The following is a 23,124-nucleotide window of genomic DNA, read 5'->3' as shown; positions in this document are numbered from 1 at the left end:
CGACCCGCAGGTAAACCCGGGGGTTTTGGGTCGGCCCGCACATCACTAGATCACAGGGAGTCAGATGGGTAATGTAAAAGCTTTAAGCAAATACTTTATGGCAAAATTATAATTAGCATGCAAAGTCAATTTTATAATAGATGTAAAAAAGGCATAATTTCTGGTGTCAGTACCTCTTTAATAACACAAAATTTAACGTCCACAAAATGGATCCTGCCTGCTTGCTATAATTATGAATTCCCAGACCGAAGGAAAAAGATTTAAATGATTTTTACAGTGTAATTAAAGTTCATTTTGCTTGACTAACATGATAAAATAGTATTTGGAATATGTTTTTTGGGTGACAGGTCCCCTTTTAATTAAAACGATCTTTAATTGCATATTTGCAATTTGCTTTAAAGGTTTTGGTAGAGACATTAAAATGACCTGTACATATTAAATATAACCCTTTAAGTGCTGTAGGTCATAAAGTCTGTGATGCTGGTTCTAAAGTACCCTTGTGCCCGTGCAAATGGATGTTATGTTAATGTCTTTTAGTCAGATGAGTGCTACACGCTGCATTTTTAATGCGCAAAGACCTCAAATCTTGATTGTCCGCGCAACTTTTTTTGCGTCATATAAAATAAAGGTTCATTGTATTTTACTTGCAGGAGAATAAGGAAACAGGGATGGAGACTGTGATTGAAACTATAGCTTCATTCAAGTAAGTCCTTATGCCTGTTTCTCTAATTGCAAAGAATTCATCAATATTCAGTACTAACACAATCTTTCCACTTTAAGGAAACCAGGCTTAACAGGACGAGGACTGTATGAATTGAAGCCTGAATGTACCAAGGATTTCAACCTGTTTTACTTTCATTTCTCAAGGGCCGAACAGTCCAAGGTAATGTTTCTCTTTAGCTGTAAAAAAAAACACAATTTTAATATAAACCGTCATGGCTAGTCAAGTTCTGTGTGCCATGGGACTAAAATGTTTTAGCATTGACAGTTCCGACTTTTTTATTTGCAAGCTAGCTACAATAAACACCAACACTGTATTCTCTTAATGAAGTTGTACAGTAAATCTAACCTTTACTAATATGTAAATGTCAGTTCAGAACTGTATTAAGGTCATTTTCAGTGTGTGGCAAATGGACATTTCTGCACCAGTTATGCCTTTGAATTAGGGATGCACCGACTCCACTATTTTGGATTTGGCTGAATCCTTCTTGAAAGATTCGGCCGAATACCAATCCGAATCCTAATTTTCATATTTGCATATGCAAATTAGGGGCAGTAAAAGGAAACGGTGGGGAAAAATGCTTTTTTACTTGCTTGTTTTGTGACGACAAGTCACCAGATTTCCCTTCCCTCTCCTAATTTGCATATGCAATTAATATTTGGTTCGACCAGGCACAAGGATTCGGCCGAATACGAATCCTGCTGAAAAAGGCTGAATTCCTGGTTGAATCCCGAACCGAATCCTGGATTCAGTGCATCCCTACTTTGAATGTGCATAGAAATTCATTTTTTTCTCTGCTTTCTTTCAGGCAGAGGAAGCACAGCGCAAACTGAAGAGGCAGATTGGTGAAGATACAGGTGCATGACTTAATAATTATAAATAATTTATGGTTGTGAGCAACCAAACAATAATATAAGGGGATGTAAAATTAATGTGGCTAGTAATATGATAGATCTTAAATACTATGCCTTATTTTATATACTGGACTTTCTGCTCCAGCCTAAAGGTTCAGCAGGGGATTCCGGCTTTTAAAGCTGTGCACGGGAGCCTCCCCATCTTGGGTTTTGTTCATGCTCAGTATAGTCTGGGCTGCTGTTGAGAAACTAAGCATAGGGGTTGATGCAAATCATCAAGCTTAAAGGAACAGTAACACCAAAAATTAAAGTGTTTTAAAGCAATGATAATATCATGTAGTTTTGCCCTGCATTGGTAAAACTGATGTGTTTGCTTCAGAAACACTATTATAGTTCATATAAACAACCTGCTGTGTAGCCATGGGGGCAGCTATTCAAGCACAGGATACACAGTAGATAACAGATAAGTACTAATATGGTTTATATAAACAAGCTGCTGTGTAGCCATGGGGGCAGCCATTCAAGCACAGGAAACACAGTAGATAACAGATAAGTACTACTATAGTTTATATAAACAAGCTGCTGTGTAGCCATGGGGGCAGTTATTCAAGCACAGGATACACAGTAGATAACAGATAAGTACTAATATGGTTTATATAAACAAGCTGCTGTGTAGCCACGGGAACAGCCATTCAAGCACAGGATACACACTAGATAACAGATAAATACTACTATAGTTTATATAAACAAGCTGCTGTGTAGCCATGTGGGCAGCCATTCAAACACAGGATACACAGTAGATAACAGATAAGTACTACTATAGTTTATATAAACAAGCTGCTGTGTAGCCATGGGGGCAGCCATTCAAGCACAGGATACACAGTAGATAACAGATAAGTACTACTATAGTTCATATAAACAAGCTGCTGTTTAGCAATGGTGGAAATAGAAAAAAAGACTATATGGCACAGGTTAAAAAGTGGATAACAGATAACACCATTATGTTCACAGAGCTTATCTGCAATCTGCTGTGTAACCTGAGGCTTTTCTCCTTTGAATGGCTGTCCCAATGCTACATAGCAGCTTATTTATATAAACTATAGTAGTGTTTCTGAAGCAAACACAGCTGTTTTACCAGTGCAGGGCAACACTGCATTATATAAGTATTACTTTAAAACGCTTCTTAAAAAAATTGTTTTGTTCTGCCTTTTTTTCATAAGGGTTTTTTTTCTGATATAATTGCACTTTATAAATTGATAGAGGGAAAAAAGTTCAGTGGTAGATTGAGAAGCTTTGTGAGCCTGACAGTGATTTTATTTCATCAAGAAATGTGCATTACTGTGCTTTTAGCACAGTGCATTACAATCTGATCTGATTACTTTATTTACCAACTTTGTGAATAGGACCGATTTAGGGCATGTAGAGATTCGGGGAGATTAGTCGATCAGCGAAAAATGGCCTCCCCTTCGGGAGACTAATCTCCCGACAATTCCTTTGAGGCAACTTCGGGTGACTTCGGAAAATGAAGTGCTCCGAATGCCATCTCGTCTGCGATTTAGATAAAATCTCCCCGAATCTCTACGTGTGTCTCTGCCCTTAAATTCAATTAAAATGTAGATTTGTTCTAGAAGGCAAATTTGAGTTAGCATCAAAAGAGATTGTGGAAATCAATCAAAGCAAACTTATTTTGTGTTTCAGCTCTGCCTCCACCAGTGCTGCCTCCATTCTGTCCGCTTTTTGCTAGTTTGATAAACATTCTTCAATCAGACGTCATGCTGTGCATCATGGGAACTGTATTACAGTGGGCGGTAGAGCCAAATGGATACGCCTGGTCAGAATCCATGCTTCAAAGGGTAAGCGCTGTTGTGCTGTTGAAAGGGAATTGCACCCAGGATCGTTGAAAAAAATATATCATGCTAATAACATGTCCTGTTGAAATATATCATACAAGAAACACTGGTGTTTTAAATACTAAACACACACATGCTAGGTCTTTTACTCCGACTTCCTTCTAAGTAACCATAACCAGCCTTGTTCCAAGAAATCTGTTGGACACATCCATGCTTGTAGATCTTTAATTTCTATGTGTGGGACACTCCTCCAGCCATAAGAAGGAACAGCCATGGGATCGCATAATTTTTTTTGGACTGAAAATACCCACTTTTGAGTCTTCCCTTCAGTCTGTATGCAATTCACCTTTAGGAAGAAAGTGACAGTTGCTTCCCACTTCGTACTAGGGATGCACCGAATCCATAATTCTGCCTTTTTTCAGCAGGATTCAGAATCGGCCGAATCCTTCTGCCAGACCGAACCAAACCTGAATCCTAATTTGCATATGCAAATCAGGGGAGGGAAACCACTTGACTTTATTTTCCCACCCCAAATTTGCATACGCAAATTAGGGTTCGGTATTCGGCCGAATCTTTCGCAAAGGATTCGGAGGTTTGGCCGAATCCAAAATAATGGATTCGGTACATCCCTACTTTGTACATCCACATGCATGACCATTATTGTTTGTCCCGTGGGTTTTTGTTCCCATTGCACATGGATTAATCTACCTTAGTGAGGAAATCTTGTATATTTTATATTGTTTTATTTTTCCAGGTTTTGCATCTAATTGGAATGGCATTACAAGAAGAGCATCAGCACTTGCAGAATATCAGCGAGGACAACATTGTCACCTTTAATTTCACTGAAAAAATCTCAAGTAGGTTGGCTTGTCAGTAGAAATTTTGGGGAAGCTTTAGTCCGCAGTCTTCTGTACTTATCCTGATCAGTCCAAGCGTGACTTCTCTCATAAAGGGTTTGAATTCAAATCATGTCACTGTCCTTTTATTTAGTTTAGATTAAAGAAGTAGAAATTGCAGCCGGCAGTACTGTAGACATCTTTCTAACTCCAACTCATTCATTTGTGTTCATTGACATGCTCTAAACTTTTATAAAGTAATTAGGCCCCAAACTTGCCTGCTTCTGGAAGGTGTGTTATTGGGCTACTTTACATGCATATACACAGCAGCCATATCACATAGGTCCAGGCCTATACATATTGCTGTCCCTATTCACCATTGATATTGCTAGATAATAAGCAAAATGCAGGTAAGGGTAGGCAAAATTGTACTTGAGGTGGAAAAGGAGAGTTTATTTTGAAGCAAGAGGTATGGAGGCATGAGAACAGGTATTATTGTTGCTATATACCTATGAAAAATAAGGCTTATGCATGAGTATTGGGGGCTTTGCTTCTCTTTTACATTTATCGCTTAAAGTGGTAGTCAAATGTCCTCCACTCCGTGCAACTATGCGATTTTAAGTAGTTGTATTTAAAGGGGAACTCCGGCTTCCAAACCAAAATTTAATAAAGAGGCCCACATAACAAAGAAACCCCTAATATATCCATAACAGTTACCTGTTTCTTCAAAATGTACGAATAAATGCCATTTTCTATGCTGAAATCCAGCTGTTTAACAGTTCTTCTCTTTCTATATCATTTGAAATCCTGGCAGGGAAGGAGGGACTAAACACTGATGTTACAAATTGTAACAACTTCTCCACAGCTTACAGACAGCATGCAGGAACTACATAACCCACAATGCATTGCACTATGATGTTCCTTTCTTTATTGAAATCACGTGTGCAGGGAATTGTGGGGTTTGGAGGATGCAGGCTGAGGACAGATGGCTGTCGATACAAAGTAACAGTAGTCAGCCAGCTCAGCAAAGTAGTCAGATAGCTTAGCAGGAGAGCAGGTGGTTAGGCTTAGGGAACTGTCAGAAACCATTAAAAATCATGAAAAGTCTGCATATTTTTTAAATGATGTATACTTGCAAATTTGCTTGAAATTAAGTTTACCGTTCAATAAGCTTAAGTTAAGCCTTTGTGAAGTTCCCCTTTAATTTTGTTAATTAGCTACCGTCAATACTTGCTGTTGAATTTGGGAAGTGATTATTAAAAACATTTTTACATCAATGTGTAGGGCCTGGGGAAGCACCAAATACATCACCAAGCATCTTGGCTATGTTGGAAACCTTGCAAAACGCAGCACACTTGGAAGTGCATAAGGATATGATACGCTGGATATTAAAGGTAAACAAAAACAGCCCCAACATCTTTAGTTACCCACTTAAGCTACTTTAAAAGAGAAGGAAAGGTTAAAACTAAGTAAGCCTTATTAGAAAGGTCCATTTAAATATACCAGTAAACCCTCAAAGTAATGCTGCTCTGAGTCCTCTGTCAAAAGAAACACATCATTTCTTTCCTTCTATTGTGTACTCATGGGCTTCTGTATCAGACTTCCTGTTTTCAGCTTAAACCTCCAGGGCTTGGGCTTGAGCATGCTTGGGTTGCTCCTCTCTCCCCCTCCCTTTTCCCTACTCCCCTCCCTGCTATAATCTGAGCCCAGAGCTGTGAATGAGCTGGGAGAGACTCAGGCAGGAAGTGATGTCACACCAAGCTAATATGGCAGTTGCTATCCTAAACAAACAGAGTTTCTAGAGCTGTTTACTCAGGTATCTTAAAAGATTCTACAGAATAAATATAGCTTGCACTATTGTGGCTAATCTATTGGCAATAAAATGTTTCCGAAGCTTTCCTTCTCCTTTAATCTCTAGTTAGAAAGGACTGTGTATTTATTAATAATTGCCTGTAAACTTTTATTTTTGCAGTAAAAACAAGCAGTTCTTTCTTTAAACTTTTTGGATAATGTGACGCAAAATACAAGAAACCACTCGTGCTGCCTCCTATTGACACTAATGAAAACTTCCTGACATAGATCTTATGGCCAGTTTTGGGCCCAGAAATGATTTGGGCCAGCAGTAAATATATAACATTTGCCCAACATTAGTTACATAAAAAGACATGTCAAGCTGTGATTGCTGGTTATGACCATTAAATGTAGCCAGCCTAGCTGGATGGATAGAGTTTCCTTTCTGGTTGCTGCCCACCTGGCAAAGCTTTCCCACCACTAGTCTGGCACAAGCCTCAGTTATTCAGAATGGCAGTGTTAAAAAATGCAATAACAATCTGTGTAAAAGCAAAGTCTTTTTAACTCTGTTTCCCTGACACATTAATGTGTGATGTATAGGAAATGCCATATATATATATATATATATATATATATATATATATATATATGTATATTTCAATATTTAATACATATACATACCTCATATACAGACCCCTACTGGCAATCTGTAGATTCGGTCAAATACCAGAGGGGCTGCTGTAAGATACCATAGACACATACTATGTATTGGGCCAGTAGGGGGTGCTATTTGGGCCTTTATGTGCTTGAAATGTCAGCAGGGTCGGACTGGGCCAACAGGACACCAGGAGAAACCCGGTGGGTCCCGGTCAGGCCAGTCATACCGGCTCCCTGCATGCCGCCACTGATTCCAAATGGGGGGGGTTGGGGCTTGAGTAGGAAATGTCAGAGAATTCTTTGCAGCTATGGAGGGGGGCCCAGGTGTGTGTGTGGGGGCCCTGATGCAGCAGCCCCGGTGGGCCCCAGGCCCCCCAGTCCAACACTGAATGTCAGGCCCTATTTTAAAAAACAGTTTGTACCTGCTTATCAAACAATACCTTTTTATAGAGAAGCAGTGTACATTTCACTGTTTGGCACAGTCATTTCTTTGTTTTTATTCCAGATGTTCAGTAACATTAGAAAAATCAGAGAGAATCCATCTACAAGCCCTGTCCTTGAAACAGAAGGAAGTGTTTTGGAAGAGGTATTTTTATTCTATTACTTCTTGTCAAGTATTATAATTTTATTGTCATTTGTAACAACACTGAAGACATAACATTGGCCAAAGACACCCTCATTAAAGGGGAACAATTGCGAAAATGAAAGTTTAATAGAAGCTTCAGCACACTGAAGTAAGAAGCTTTCTAAATATAATCAATTAAAAATTCTGTACCGCTTCTGATTCAATATATCTTATAGAGGGGGTCACTTTCCCAGCAGATGAATTAGAGCTCACTCAAATAACGGATTCCAGTACAAACAAAATCTAACAAAATATATGACTTTGCGACAAATTCTGCATGTAGAGAGACCGTATTTCTAGTGATTTTATTAGAGCGGGCTCTATTACATCTTTTAGGCAGAAGGAGCCCCCCTAAAACTCCTGCATGAGACTGACAAGAAAGATACTGAGGTACTCTAGAGCAGTGGTTCCCAAATAATGGGGTTTCCATGTATTGGATGGGGACACAGACTAAGGACTAGTTAAGTTGACAGTTCTTATTTACCATCTTGCAAATCTGTGGAGCTATAGTAGGATTACCATTTTGGGCAGTATTTTTCAATCTGCAATCTTGTAACATTTTTCGAATTCAACATGACAGTCCCCAAAATTATTCTGTAGATAATTTTTCATTTGCAGTGAACTGGGGGGCATGCTGCTGAGTTAAATGACTGACTAGTTTCAATGCATTTTCATTTGTATTATAAATTTTGTCCTCCCTTTTAAATAGAATACACGTGATAAAGACAAAGCAGAGAGGAAAAGAAAAGCTGAGATTGCCAGGCTCCGTAGAGAAAAGATTATGGCCCAGATGTCAGAAATGCAGCGACATTTCATTGATGAAAATAGAGAACTTTTCCAGCAGACAACGGATGAATTGAATGCATCAACCTCCACTGCATACGATCACAGGTGAAGCTTTTAGTATGTTATAGAAGGGTCTATTATTGACCAATTTTAAACTGACTCAATTATTATTGCCTTCCAGTTTTGCCCATTTCCAGCTTCCAGTTTAAAATCTGGCTGGCAAGTCATCACTGGAATGCGGAGTTGCTTCTAATATCATCATATTTAACAGCATGAGTACATTATTATAATACACACATTTCAATGAGTCTTATAACAGAAATTATGTTACGGAGTACAGGTATGGGACCTGTTATCCAGAATGCTCGGGACCTAGGGGGTTTCCGGATAACGGATCTTTCCGTAATTTGGATCTTCGTACCTTAGTTTTACTCGAAAATCATGTAAACATTAAATAAACCTGATAGTTTTGCTTCCAATAAGGATTAATTATATCTTAGTTGGGATCAAGTACAAGCTACTGTTTTATTATTACAGAGAAAAAGGTAATCATGTTTAAAAGTTTGGATTATTTGGATAAAATAGAGTCTGTGGGAGACAGACTCTATTCTAATCCATAATTTAGAACTTTCTGGATAATGGTTTTCCGGATAACGGAACCCACGTTTGTACTGGTTATAAGTGATGACATCACTGATCACCTTTTATAAGGATATCATTTACAGGATATTCATCTTGTTTATGATATTAATAATAAAATTGCAACTGAAAGTAGCATTTGTCTGTCCTTTGCTATTGCTATCTTCCAGACATCAAAAACAATGTATCAAAAATAAACTCTCCTCTAACCAGGACTCCAATTCCCTTAAAGGACTGGTTCACCTTAGAGTTAACTTTTAGTATGTTATAGAATGGCCAATTCTGCTCAACTTTTCAGTTGGTCTTCATGGTTTATTTTGTATCGTTTTTGAATTATTTGCCTTCTTCTTCTGACTCTTTCCAGCTCTCAAATGCTCTGTAAGGCTACATATTTATTGTTATTGCTACTTTTTATTGCTCAGCTTTCTATTCAGACCTCTCCTATTCATATTCCATATTCTCATTCAAATCAATGCATGGTTGCTAGGCTAATTTGTACCCTAAAAACCAGATTGCTGAAATTGCAAACTGGAGAGCTGCTGAATAAAAAGCTAAATAACTCAAAAACCACCAATAATAAGAAATGAAAACCAATTGCAAATTGTCTCAGAATATCCCTCTCTACATCATACTAACAGTTAATTTAAAGGTGGACAACCCCTTTTGCCTTGCGCGTTCTTTCTTCATTTAAAATATTTTATTTGATTTTCACATAAGCAAAATAAATCAACATGACAGCAAATACTTTGCAGACTCAGAGGTTGTGCTGTAATTGGTACAATGGCATGTTATTTTCAAAGATGAATAACATTTAGTGGAGAAAAACATAGAAAAATATATAAAAACTAACTAACACACACCTGCATGCAGAGAATGCAAGTCCATGCGGGAATTGTAGTTTTGGCTGGAGAAGAGCTGAGTACCGTTACTAAGTACTCGTCAGGGAAAGTGGGGGGTCATAATATTGTGCAGTTACTTTTACAAATAATTTAAAATCACGGACAGTTTTTTAATTAAAATATTTGGGGAGTTATTATTAAATTTTCTTTCATTATAAGTAGACATCCTCTTTAAAGTGATTCTGTCATGATTTTTATGATGTAGTTTTTATTTCTTAATGACACTGTTTACACTGCAAATAATTCACTCTACAATATAAAATTTAATTCCTGAACCAACAAGTGTATTTTTTAGTTTTAATATTGGTGTGTAGGTGCATCTCAGGTCATTTTTCCTGGTCATGTGATTTCAGAAAGAGCCAGCACTTTAGGGTGGAACTGCTTTCTGACAGGCTGTTGTTTCTCCTACTCAGTATAACTGAATGTGTCTCAGTAGGACCTGGATTTTACTATTGAGTGCTGTTCTTAGATCTACCAGGCAGCTGTTATCTTGTGTTAGGGAGCTGCTATCTGGTTACCTTCTCATTGTTCTGTTGTTAGGCTGCTGAGAGGGGAAAGGGAGGGGGTGATATCATTCCAACTTGCAGTACAGCAGTAAGGAATAACTGAAGTTTATCAGAGCACAAGTCACATGACTGGGGGCAGCTGGGAAACTGACAATATCTAGCCCCATGTCAGATTTCAAAATCAGCTTGCTCTTTTAAGAAATTGATTTCAGCGGAGAATTCTGCTGGAGCAGCACTATTAACTGATGCATTTTGAAAAGACAAAATTTTTTCCAATGACAGGATCCCTTTAAAGTGTGTTGAAAGGTCTGTAATCCAAGCTACCTTTTCTGTTTTAAAAATGTTTGTATCCGTTTCAAAAAGCCTCTCGCAGTGCCAATAATTCTACAACATCTTTTTTTAAAACAGCTGTCATGCAATGATGGACAGCAAACGTGTGGCTTTGGGTCCTCACCAAACCCGAGTCGGTGAACCGAGGCAGCTTGTTACTTGTATCCTGTGTCAAGAAGAACAAGCTTTTACAGTGGACAACAAAGCCATGGTACTTGCAGCTTTTATTCAGAGATCGACGGTATTCTCTAAGAACAGGAGTAGAGTCATTGCAGACCCAGGTAACCAGTCTGGAACTTCTGTAGTTTTGAAAGCTTGGGGTTTTAATTATCATTAATAAAATATGTATATAAAACATTACTAAACTTTCTGGAGTTTGAAGGTTTTGCACCAAGGGAAGCAAATGACCCTTAGTGACGTGACCCCAAACCAAAGCTTCCAGTTCAGTAAAAAAGAAAAATGTATATGGGCTTTTTTAGGCATATTTTACTATACGTGACCAAGACTTAATGGCTTTGTCTAACCGCGCTACTCAATGTATTTTTATAAAAGAAAACTCAAATGCAGGAAGTAATAGTCATATGGCTTCCCAACATGGACGATGTGTTTTCAGCTGGGTTAGCCGTTAAGTGTGTTTGAACATTTCTGTGATGGATTATGGAATTGCAGTAGTGTGGTTGATCTTGTGGAAAACCCCAAATCATAGGTGCAAGGGCATTTTTCAGCTTGCCCCAAAATGTAGTGTTGTCATTAAAGATATTGCCTAAACTTGCCTAAATTGGGGGACACAGGTGAAGATCCTGCTCTGGGCTTCATCTCCCGCTTACTTCCTCAAACCTCAGTTTTCTTTTAGTGTCCTCAGAAGGAGGATGGAAAGAATACTGACGGCACTGGTCTACATCAACCACCAAGGTGGCACGAGAAGTCAGGTGGCCAAGACAATACTAGCAATGTCCGCAGTTCACATTCCAGGAGTAGAAAACTGTATTGCGGACTTTCTCAGCCAATTAACAATAGATCAGGGCAAGTGGAGCCTTCACCCAGAAGTGTTTCAACTAATAGTGTCAAGATGGGGCACTCCAGATGTTGACTTGATGGCATCCAGATACAACAGCAAACTTGCGGGGTTCATCGCCAGAAGCAGGGATCCAGGGATCACTGGCAGTGGATGGACTGGTGGTACCATGGCCATTCCACCTAATCTATGACTTTCCTTCACTGGCTCTGCTGCCAAGAGTCATCAAGAAAATAAGATCAGAAGGAGTAGAGTCAATACTGTTGGCGCCATACTGGCAGCACTGCACTTGTTTCGCGGAAATCGTAAGTCTAGCAGTGGACATACCATTCCATCTTCCAGACAGAAGGGACCTCTTATCTATCACAGGGACCAATCGTCCACCCGAATTCACCTTGGCTGGGCTTAATGGCACTTGAAGCCCTAATCCTCACCAGAGCAGGAGTTCCGCATTAGGCAATAACAATGGTGTTAAGGGCCAGAAAACCAGTCTCTGCACATATATATCACAGAGTATGGTACACTTCATATCTGGTGCGAGTCTTGCGTTGGGGAGGGGCTCCTCTTCTACGGGTTTTAGTAGGGCGAGTCATTCCTTCTTCGGACAAAAAAAACTGAGGATTGAGGAAGTAGGCAAAGGATGAAGTCCAGAGCAGGAGGAGAAGTCACTTTTAACCTTTTGGTGTCCTTTCACCAAGCAACAGGATCTTCATCCCCATGGTGCCTGTGTCCCCCAATATAGGTCTACAGAAAAGGATTTATTGGTAATTACAAAAATCTAGTTATTGCAGATGGATGCTTATACCGTATTCATAAATGAATACACAAAGCTTGTGTAGCTTACTTAGTGTATGACGCACCAGCATTCAGTCAGCTTGTGTTCTTATGTATTGTAACACACATTGCAGCAGCCCTTTGCTAAGCACCTTGAAAAGCCGCATAACAGAATGGGCCATTACCAGATGACCACAGGGATAACAGAGCAGATAATGTAAACTTGGTGGCTTCTTGCCCATAAATCTGTTTTTCTTTGTTTTCTATAGAAAAACATGATCCGCTGTGCATGCACCCAGACTTGGCATGTGGCACCCACACAGGAAGCTGCGGACATATAATGCACGCTCACTGCTGGCAGAGGTAAAGGATTAGCTCATTAGACTCTGCTGCTATAAAAGATATTTCCGTATTTTGGATCTTCATACCTTAAAGGAGAAACAAACCCTTAAAAAAAAAAACCCTACCCTACATAGACTCCCCTCCCTCCTCCCCCCCCCCAGCCTAGTTGCCCCCCCCGGGCAAATACCCCTAACTCTTGACTTACAGATTCTGTCCAGCGGAGTTCACGGCAGCCATCTTCTTGTCTTCGGTAATCTTTGAAATGAGACCAGTGAAGCAGCGCAGGCACAGTTGGATCAAATTTCTGTTTGGCAACAACCGCGCATGTGCCTGAACTCGCGAAAATTGCAGAAGTGCCGGTCTCGTTACGAAGATTAACGAATCGGCTGAAGATGACGTCTGTGAACTCCACTGGACAGAATCTGCACCGAGAGGTAAGTAAAGAGTTAAGGGCATTTGCCTGGGGGGGAGGAGGGAGGGGGTTTATGTAGGGTAGGGGTTTTTTTTATTAAGGGTTTGTTTTGACTTTGTCTACTAGAAAATCATTTAAACATTAAATAAAGCCACCAGGCTAGTTTTGCTTCCAGTTGGGACTAATGCTATCCTAGTTTGGACCAAGTACAAGATACTGTTTTATTATTACAGAGAAAAAATAAATCATTTTTAAAAATTTGGATTATTTGGATAAAATGGAGTCTATAGGAGAAGGGCTTTCCCAGTAATGGATCCCATACCTGTACTTTGCTCTAATATTACATATGTGTCAGTATTTCCAAAATGTGAAAGCAGGTTTTAACACATTTCCTGTTGAAAAATTTTATATTTATATTTTATAAAACTTAATGAATAGGCTGTCTAGTTCTTCTGGCACTGCTTTCATTGTAGACCTGTCATTTTCCTTCATCTTTAGTCCATTTGATTAAATAGATGTATTGAACTATTTATGAACAAACCCATCCCTCTCCTGAGATGAAGCCTTTTTTAGGCTTTGAGATAAGGAGAAATTCATTCTAGCACATTAGGATAACTGGTAACTTGTGTTACTACCTATTATTAAACCCACTCCTGTTTATAAGGGGGGGGGTATACTGTCCTGTTAAGGAAATAGTTAAATCCTTTGTTGTGCTTACACCCAGAGACCAGTCCATTACTGATTTAATAGTATCCAGCAGAGATTTAAAGGAGAAGTAAAGGCTAAAAGTAAGTAAGCTTTATCAGAAAGGTCTATATAAATACACCAGTAAGTGTCTGGCCACACGTGGAGATAAGTCACCAGGTGACAAATCTCCTCCTCCTCTTCGCAGCATCTAATCTCCCCCATCTGCCTTCTGCTGGCTAAAATGAAAATCGATTCAGTGCAGGCACTCGGAGCACTTCGCCTGGCGACTAATCTCCCCGAATCTGCCCATGTGGTCAGACCCTAAACCCTCAAATTAATGCTGCTCTGAGTCCTCTGTCAAAAGAAACACCACATTTCTTTCCTTCTATTGTGTACTCATGGGCTTCTGTATCAGACTTCCTGTTTTCAACTTAAACCTTCTGGGCTAGGGCATGAGCATGCTCAGTTTGCTCCTCATGCTGTAATCTGAATGAGTGAGCAGGGAGAAACTCAGGCAGGAAGTAATGTCACAAGCTAATATGGCAGCTGCTATCCTAAACAAACAGTTTCTAGAGCTGATTACACAGGTATGGTAAAGGCATTCTGCAGAATAAATATAGTGTAATAGCTTGCACTATTGTGGCTAATCTATTTTCAATAAACTGCTTCAGTAGCTTTCCTTCTCCTTTAAGATGGGACAAATACTGTTTGAGTTGCACTGTGATCTTATAGTGACTAATGATGTCTCATGTAGGTACTTTGATGCGGTGCAAGCCAAGGAACAGAGAAGGCAGCAGCGCTTACGGGTACATACAAGCTATGATGTGGAAAATGGTGAATTTCTCTGCCCCCTCTGTGAGTGTTTAAGTAACACAGTCATCCCCATGCTTCCACCACCAAGAAGTCTATACCACAGGTTAGATCTCTTTTTCAATATCTTCAGTAATATTTTAATGCATATTGTGTGTCTTTTGAAATAAAACTTGATGTAACCTGTACAAACAGGCTTTATTACTTGTATATCTGAAGAAATATATTTTTACCCATAAATCGACTTCCTGTTTTGATCATCGTGTGCTGTGTAAACTAGGAGATGCTTGTTTGACACATTCAGGTATTGTAAACTAAGAGATTACTGTTGTATAAAAAAATGTTTCTATTATAGTTAGTTAGCCAAAAATTTAATGTATAAAGGCTGGAGTGACTGGAGGTGTAACATAATAGCCAGAACACTACTTCCTGCTTTTCAGCTCTCTTGCTTTCCACTGATTGGTTACCAGGCAGTAACCAATCAGTGACTTGAGGGCACAGGGGTCATAACTGTTGCTTTTGAATCTGAGCTGAATGCTGAGGATCAATTTCAAACTCACTCAACAGTTATGTCCCATGTGGCCCCCCTTATAGTCAATGACTAACACAGAGTTAGAGAGCGGAAAAGCAGGAAGTAGAGTTCTGGCTATTATGTTAGACCTCCAGTCACTCCAGCCTTTATATATTACATTTTTGGCTAACTAACTATATGAGAAACATTTTTTATTTTGCACAGCCTATCTACTTACCCAGTTTTTATTTTTATACTGAACTGTTCCTCTAAAAGACGTATAAAGTAGGGATGCACCGAATCCAGGATTCGTCCTTTTTCAGCAGGATTCGGATTAGTCCGAATCCTTCTGCCCGGCCGAACTGAATCTGAATCATAATTTGAATATGCAAATTAGGGGCGGGAGGGAAATTGCAGTATTTTTTGCCACCAAACAAGGAAGTAAAAAATGTTTTCCCTTTCCCACTCCTAATTTGCATATGCAAATTCGGATTCGGTTCAGTATTCGGCCGAATCTTCGCAAAGGATTCAGGGGTTCGGCCAAAATCGTGGATTCAGTGCATCCCTAGTATAAAGCCTATTTCATTGTACCTATATGGAAGATGCCCCCTTAGTGAAACAGATCACAAAGTTCTCCTTAGGTCTGGTGCCCCTTTTCTTTTGCATGCGCACTTTGTAAAAACTTATTTACACACCACAATATATTCAGCTTTTATAAGTCATTTCACACCATGAAGCAGTTTGCTTTTACAGATTGATGCACTATGCAGATTATTATTTACAGCTAAGCAGGCTAAGGGTAAGGGCACACCTGGAGATTCAGGGAGATTTAATCGCCCGGCGACTAACCTCCTCTTCTGTGGGGCGACTAATCTCCCTGAATTGCTTTCCTGTGTCTTCCGTCTACTTCGATGAAAAAATACCTGCGCCAATGCACTCGCAGCTCTTTGATTTCGAAACTTCGGGAGATTTCGCAAATCGTAGCGCCGCAAGTGCATTAGCGCAGGCGTTTTGTTCATTGAAGCAGACGGAAGTCACGGGGAAGCAATTCAGGGAGATTAGTCACCCCAGAGAAGAGGCAATTAGTCGAAGGGCGACTAAATATCCCCGAATCTCCAAGTGTTCTCTTACCCTTAAAGTGATACTGACACTAAAAATAAAAATATTTATGTACATGAACTCTTACCTATAGGTCGCGTTGATCATTTTTCACTGGTAGGGCTGCTTTTATAAGTAATTGTTACTTGACTTCTTAAACCTGATTGTCCCTTCTCAACCTGTCAGGGTTTCTGACTACTACTGCACAAATAAGGCAGCCCCCTCATAAAGGAACACATGAGATCAGATAGGCAGTGTAAATAGACAATGTTATGATGAATGATACATTTTTGGTGTCAGTATCTCTTTAATGAGTGACTTAATCTTAGATTTTTCAAGCAAGTGTGCGTCTGTTATGGGATTCCTCTGCCTGCTATTTTGTGCCCTGTTTCCTGTCGTTGGTAAATCATCTCATGTCCAATGAATTCATTCGCAGGTTGGATTTCTCCGATCAGCCTAATTTAGCAGAATGGGTTAGCACAACATCTCAGCAACTCAAAGCATTGCATGCACTGCGTGCAGAGAAAAGCAACTCAGGTGAGCTTAGAAAAGAGAAATTCATGATCAGCATTACTAATAATATTAACTTGCCAAAATAAGTGTTATGATCTTTATAAAAAAAAAACTTTTCTTTTGTTCTTTGCAGCTGGCTCAGATTCTGAGATGCCTGCACAAGTGGATATTCCTGAAGGATTCCGGCCTGATTTCCAACCGAAGTAGGATGATTATATCTTTTGTTTAAAGGGATACTGTCATGGGAAAACACGTTTTTTTTTCAAAATGCACCAGTTAATAGTGTTGCTCCAGCAGACTTTTCCACTGAAATCTGTTTTTTCAAAACAGCAAACAGATTTTTTTTTATATTTAATTTTGAAATCTGACATGGGGCTGAACATATTGTCAGTTTCTCAGGTGCCCCCAGTCATGTGACTCTGATAAACTTCAGTCACCCCCCTTCTCCCCCCAGAAGCCTAACAACAGAACAATGGGACAGGGCCGGAACTAGGCGTAGGCAGAGTAGGCACGTGTCTAGGGCGCAAAGGTGGAGGGGCGCCAGGCACGTACTTACGCCTACCCTAGTCCGGTCCCTTCTCTGCCGAGTCCGACGGCCCACTTGTTCTCGTCTTTGCACAATAGCGTGTCGCTCAGCGCATGCGTGCAAACGCCTATTCACATATGCGCACAAGCGTCTTTTCGTGCATGCGCACAATCCCCCATTCGCACACACGTGTGCATCTAGCTTGCGTGCATGTGTGCACCCAGGCTGCGCAGCAGCCTTACAGGCTGCCTACGGCGCCAGCCCGGCTCTGCAATGGGAAGGTAACCAGATAACCGCTCCCTAACACAAGATAACAGCTGCCTGGTAGATCTAAGAACAACACTCAATAGTAAAATCCAGGTCCCACTGAGACACATTCCGTTACATTGAGTAGGAGAAACAGCCTGCCAGAAAGCAGTTCCATCCTAAAGTGCTGGCTCTTTCTGAAATCACATGACCAGGCAATATGACCTGAGATGCACCTACACACCAATATTACAACTAAATACACTTGCTGGTTCAGGAATGACATTTTATATTGTAAAGAGAATTATTTGCAGTGTAAGCAGTGTAATTTAGAAATAAAAACTACATCATAAAAATCAGAATCTCAAGACAGAATCTCTTTAAAGTAAGAGTAAATCCTGTCATTTTTAGGCAGAACTTTATAAAAGCAAGTATAGCTATTTGCATAATTAACTCAACTTCCTTTAAATTGCCCAGAAATCCGTACTCAGACAACATCAGGGAGATGCTGACGACATTCGCAACAGCAACATATAAAGTTGGGCTGAAAGTACATCCTAACGAGCAGGACCCACGAGTCCCAATTATGTGCTGGGGAAGCTGCGCATACACAATACAGACTATTGGTGAGAAGCCTCCCCTGATACATTGTTAATTATGACATTGTTTTGAAACCGTTTTACTCAGATCTGTGCTATTGCTCTTTATAGAACGCATTTTGGCAGATGAAGATAGGCCGTTATTTGGGAACTTGCCATGCAGACAGGTAATGAACTCCTTTAACATGTATCCTGGTGCTCATAAGCAAAATCAGATGTTTTTATGCTCAGACTTTTTTCCTTTGCCATTTAAGGATGACTGCCTGAAATCACTGACCAGATTTTCTGCAGCACATTGGACGGTGTTCCCTCTGCCTGTGATGGAAGAACACTTAGGTCGTCTGTTTGAAAGTAAGAAAACATGACCAGTGTCGGCAGATCTATAAAGTGCAATATCCCTGGTTTTAATTTGGTAGAAGTGATTAAAAATTTTTACTTTTAAAGTTCATTAAACAATTGTGCACTCAAAGTGGTATTGAAAGTCACTGTCATTGTCCTGATGTCGACTGTAATCTTTGAGACCATTGTTTTCTTGCTCTCCGTTGGGAGATATTATGTGGTTTGGACTTAATGTCATGTTTTATGAGAGGCAGATGATACAGAAGCAGTCATTCAGAATGTTTGGGACCTGGGGTTTTCCGGATAAGGGATCTTTCCATAATTTGGATCTTCATACCTTAAAGCTGGCCATAGACGCAAAGATCCGATTTTCGGACCATGTGTGGAGAGTCCCGACATTTTTCGTCCGTCGGAGATCGGTTGTTTGGTCGATCGGACAGGTTAGAAAATTTCTGTCGCCTGCCGATAATATCTCTGCGTGTATTGCCGATCGTACGATTTTCAGTGGGAGACTGTCACTAGTGTTGTCAGACATAAGTATCGTACGATTGCTGTCAGGGGCAGAACATTGGCTGATCTGTTCTTATTTGATCGGAATGGTAAAGACTTTGATCTGAATGGTTAGTGGAGGGTCGGGAGATGGGAAAGTCCGATCGTACGTTGATTCGTACGATCGGATCTTTGCGTCTATGGCCAGCTTTAGTCTACTAGAAAATCATATAAACATTAAATAAACCCAATAGGCTGGTTTTGCTTCCAATAAGGATTAATTATATCTTAGTTGGGATCAAGTTCAAGCTACTGTTTTATTACTACAGAGAAAAATAAATAATTTTTTAAGAATTTGTATTATTTGGAGAAAATAGACGGCCTTTCCGTAACTTGGAGCTTTCTGGATAACGGCTCTCCAGATAACGGATACCATATATACATATATATATATATATATATATATATATATATGTGTATATATATATATATATATATATATATATATATATATATATATATATATATATATATATATATAATATATATATATACATACACATACACTCTTAGCCTTTATCAAAGTGCTTGATACAAACAATCCATGTAGATAGATAGATTGATAGATAGCAAAAGGGTCCGCACTCTGACTTTTCCTTCCTCTGGGTGCACGGTTAAAGCCAATTCATATGATACATAGAAGAACCAGCACTTCCAGTTTTGTGATTAAATGTGTCTTTTTTATTAATAAATAAATAAAAAAAGACACATTTACTCACAAAACTGGAAGTGCTGGTTCTTCTATGTATCATATATATATATATATATATATATATATATATATATATATATATATATATATATATATATATATATATATATACATACACATACACTCTTAGCCTTTATCAAAGTGCTTGATACAAACAATCCATGTAGATAGATAGATTGATAGATAGCAAAAGGGTCCGCACTCTGACTTTTCCTTCCTCTGGGTGCACGGTTAAAGCCAATTCATATGATACATAGAAGAACCAGCACTTCCAGTTTTGTGATTAAATGTGTCTTTTTATTAATAAATAAATAAAAAAAGACACATTTACTCACAAAACTGGAAGTGCTGGTTCTTCTATGTATCATATATATATATATATATATATATATATATATATACACATACATACATAAAATTAATCTTGGGCTGTGTGAGAGCAGTATAGAGTCAAGTAGGTGCATATCCATGGTGCATACAATGGGATCATTTTGCGGTTTAATTACAATGGCATTCCAGTGGATTTTGCAATAATAAAGATTACAATACTTCACGACTAATGAATGTAATAGTTAAAACTTTAGAAAATTTATTTAGAGAATACTCTTCTACCTGTGATGATAAAGTTCCTTGATGTGACTGTTTATTTTATAACTTTTTATGCAGCAATTGTGCCCAATGAGGACACAGAGAATTCCCCGTGCATACTTGATATCGATATGTTTCATTTGCTGGTGAGTAGTTCAGTTTTACTGTATTATGGCAACTTCCCTTGAATAGCAAAGCAAAACACAGAGGGTCCCCCGGCCCTAACCCGAACCTGTGCTTATGGGATTTTTTAACTTGATAACTTGGGATATCTTTAACTTGACAAGTGTATGCTATGACCTTCCACTTAATAATCGATCGTCTTTCAGGTCAGCTTGGTGGTCTCATTCCCAGCTTTACAGTGTCAGGACTTTTCAGGGAACAGCCTTGGTACGGGAGACCTCCATCTTTTCCATCTGGTAACCATGGCACACATCGTGCAGATAGTGCTCTCCTCCTCCACAGGTATAAACATCAGCTTTGCAATAAGTCTGGGACAATTTTACTATCAAGGAGATCAAGCAACTTCATAGCTAAAGATACACTGCCTGTTTGGTTTAGAAAATCCATTTGTAGTTTAGTGTGGTGGTTAATGAATGACAACCGTTAGTGAGTAAAATCAGCAGACTTTCACCCCTCTCGTTGTTTTTGGTATACTCCTTAAAATAAGAAGCCTGTTGAAACACCTTAGAAATGTAGCTTTGAAAACACAGCACAGAAACCAGTGCAATTAGCATCAGAATTTAATAATCAGCCCTGTAGCATCAGCTTATATTACAGCCAGGGAAGCTCATTTTCTGCTGGATAATTAGTGACGAGCCCTAAGCTTAGCTTCTCAACAGCCAATCAGAGCCCACTGAGCATGTGAGTGTCACAGACACTTTCCAAGATAGTGACCCCCTGTAACAAGTTTGAAGTCCTGGATCATTGCTGCTATTGACAAGCTGAAACTTTAGGCTGCTGCAATAAATTCATTATATAAAATATGGATTTTTTAGCCACATTCATTTTTAGGGTTTAGTTCTCCTTTAAATAAGATTTATCCATAAAACACAAAAAAAACCAAAAAAACTGACAATCACGATCTTAGTTTTATTGATTATTCTTTATAGAAGAAAATGGCATGGACCAAGAATCCGCTGATGGAGAAGAAGAAGAGGCAGTGATGTCTTTGTATAGGACCATATGTCAGTGCAGTGGAAGGTGGGTGATGCCTATTTCATGCTGCGCCTCCCTAATTCTCTTTCCCCCACCTGAGTCTAACTTAAAAGGGAACCCCTCTTTGTTGTGCTTTCAACATTTGCAAATCATTCCTAAAGGCAATGATGACCCATTTAAAATGTTAAAGGAACAGTTCAGTGTAAAAATAAAATCTGGGTAAATAGATAGGCTGTGCAAAATAAAAAATGTTTCTATTATAGTTAGTTCACCAAAAATGTAATGTATAAATGCTGGAGTGACTGGATTATTATTATTAACATGTATTTATATAGCACCAACATATTGCGTAGCACTGTAAAGTAAATGTGATTATACAACTAAATCACATGAATTATATACATAGAACATATGTAGTTACATGCATCACAACCAATACCGGTACAAAAGGTGAGGAAGGCGCTATGCAAAAGAGCTTACACTCTAAAGAGAAGGGAGTAATACACAAGGTGTGGGAGTGGGCAAGATCAAATTAAGTGGGTGAGAAATGTGGTGTTGCATTTGGTAGTTAAGCAGAGTGAGGGTTGGCTTCTCGAAAGAAGTGCGTTTTAAGAGATTTCTTGAAAGCAGAAAAGTTGGGAGAAAGTCGGGCAGACCGTAGGAGAGAGTTCCAGAGGAGGGGTGCAGCCCTTGCAAAGTCTTGAATGCGAGCATGTGAGGAGGTAATGAGAGAAGAGTTGAGTAGCACGTCAGTAGAGGAGCGTAGTAAGCGATTGGGTATCGTATATAGAGATGAGTTCAGAGATGTAGGGTGGGTCATTAATTTGAATTTGATTCTGAAAGGTAGCTGAAGCCAGTGCAGGGATTGACAGAATGGCGAGGCAGAGGAGGAGCGGTTGCTGAGGTATATGAGCCTTACAGCAGTGTTCATTATGGACTGGAGACTGGACAGTCTCTGGAGGGAAGGCCAATTAAAAGAGAGTTACAGTAGTCTAGACGTGATATGACGAGAAAGTGAATAAGAATTTTGGCAGCATCTTGGGTGATAAATGATTGTATTTTGGATATGTTCCTTAGGTGGAAGTGACATGATTTAATAAGTGACTGGATATAAGGAGTGAATGACAGGGCAGAATCTAGGATAATCCCAAGGCACCAGGGCCTGGGGAGAGGGGGTGATAGTGGAATTGTTAGCTATGATGGATACTTCCGGGATGTTACTGGTGTTAGTTGGAGGAAAGAGAACCATTTCAGTTTTAGAGAGGTTTAATTTAAGGTTGCGGCATCCAGGTAGAGATAGCGGACAGGCAGGAGGAGACACAAGTTAGGAGTTCTGGGTTGAGATCAGGAGATGGGAGATAGATCTGAGTATCTTCAGCATAGAGGTGGTAGTGGAAATTGTACGAGTTGATTCATTTGCCGAGGGAGGAAGTATATAGGGAGAATAGTAATGGTCCCAGGACAGAGCCGCGAGGAACCCCAACAGAAAGAGGTAGGGGAGAAGACGCTACTCCGTTGTAGGTGACACTAAAGGAAGATTGGTGATGTAAGAAGAAAACCAGGACAGGGCTATTTCACGAAGGCCAAGCAAATGGAGGGACTGGAGGAGGAGAGGGTGATCTACAGTGTCAAATGCAGCTGAGAGATCAAGCAGTATTAGTAGTGAGAAATGATTGTTGTCTTTATCGGTTAAAAGGTCATTAGTTAGTCGAGTCAGGGCAGTTTCAATGGAGTGTTGTGGCTTAAAACCA

The 23,124-nt window shown here is 39.5% G+C and overlaps 1 protein-coding gene across 4 annotated transcripts in view; it reads left to right on the top strand.

Annotated features, from left to right (window-relative positions):
- Positions 1–23,124, top strand: part of ubr2.L (ubiquitin protein ligase E3 component n-recognin 2 L homeolog) — a 74,795-nt gene that overhangs the window by 40,159 nt on the left and 11,512 nt on the right. For all 4 annotated transcript variants that reach the window (XM_041562524.1, XM_041562525.1, XM_041562523.1 and 1 more), the window contains 19 exons: positions 651–703; positions 781–883; positions 1,530–1,578; positions 3,274–3,428; positions 4,180–4,282; positions 5,546–5,655; positions 7,215–7,295; positions 8,044–8,225; positions 10,573–10,775; positions 12,553–12,646; positions 14,479–14,640; positions 16,580–16,680; positions 16,790–16,859; positions 17,906–18,054; positions 18,139–18,194; positions 18,282–18,378; positions 20,294–20,361; positions 20,545–20,680; positions 21,328–21,418. In XM_041562524.1, coding sequence (XP_041418458.1) covers positions 651–703; positions 781–883; positions 1,530–1,578; positions 3,274–3,428; positions 4,180–4,282; positions 5,546–5,655; positions 7,215–7,295; positions 8,044–8,225; positions 10,573–10,775; positions 12,553–12,646; positions 14,479–14,640; positions 16,580–16,680; positions 16,790–16,859; positions 17,906–18,054; positions 18,139–18,194; positions 18,282–18,378; positions 20,294–20,361; positions 20,545–20,680; positions 21,328–21,418 — 2,063 coding nt within the window. The remainder of the gene's footprint in view (positions 1–650; positions 704–780; positions 884–1,529; positions 1,579–3,273; positions 3,429–4,179; positions 4,283–5,545; positions 5,656–7,214; positions 7,296–8,043; positions 8,226–10,572; positions 10,776–12,552; positions 12,647–14,478; positions 14,641–16,579; positions 16,681–16,789; positions 16,860–17,905; positions 18,055–18,138; positions 18,195–18,281; positions 18,379–20,293; positions 20,362–20,544; positions 20,681–21,327; positions 21,419–23,124) is intronic.

The sequence above is a fragment of the Xenopus laevis genome, chromosome 5L (genome assembly GCF_017654675.1).
Source record: "Xenopus laevis strain J_2021 chromosome 5L, Xenopus_laevis_v10.1, whole genome shotgun sequence".
Lineage (NCBI taxonomy): Eukaryota > Metazoa > Chordata > Amphibia > Anura > Pipidae > Xenopus > Xenopus laevis.
The sequence above is the reverse complement of the archived record's forward strand: the minus strand, read 5'-3'. Positions and strand labels throughout refer to the sequence as shown.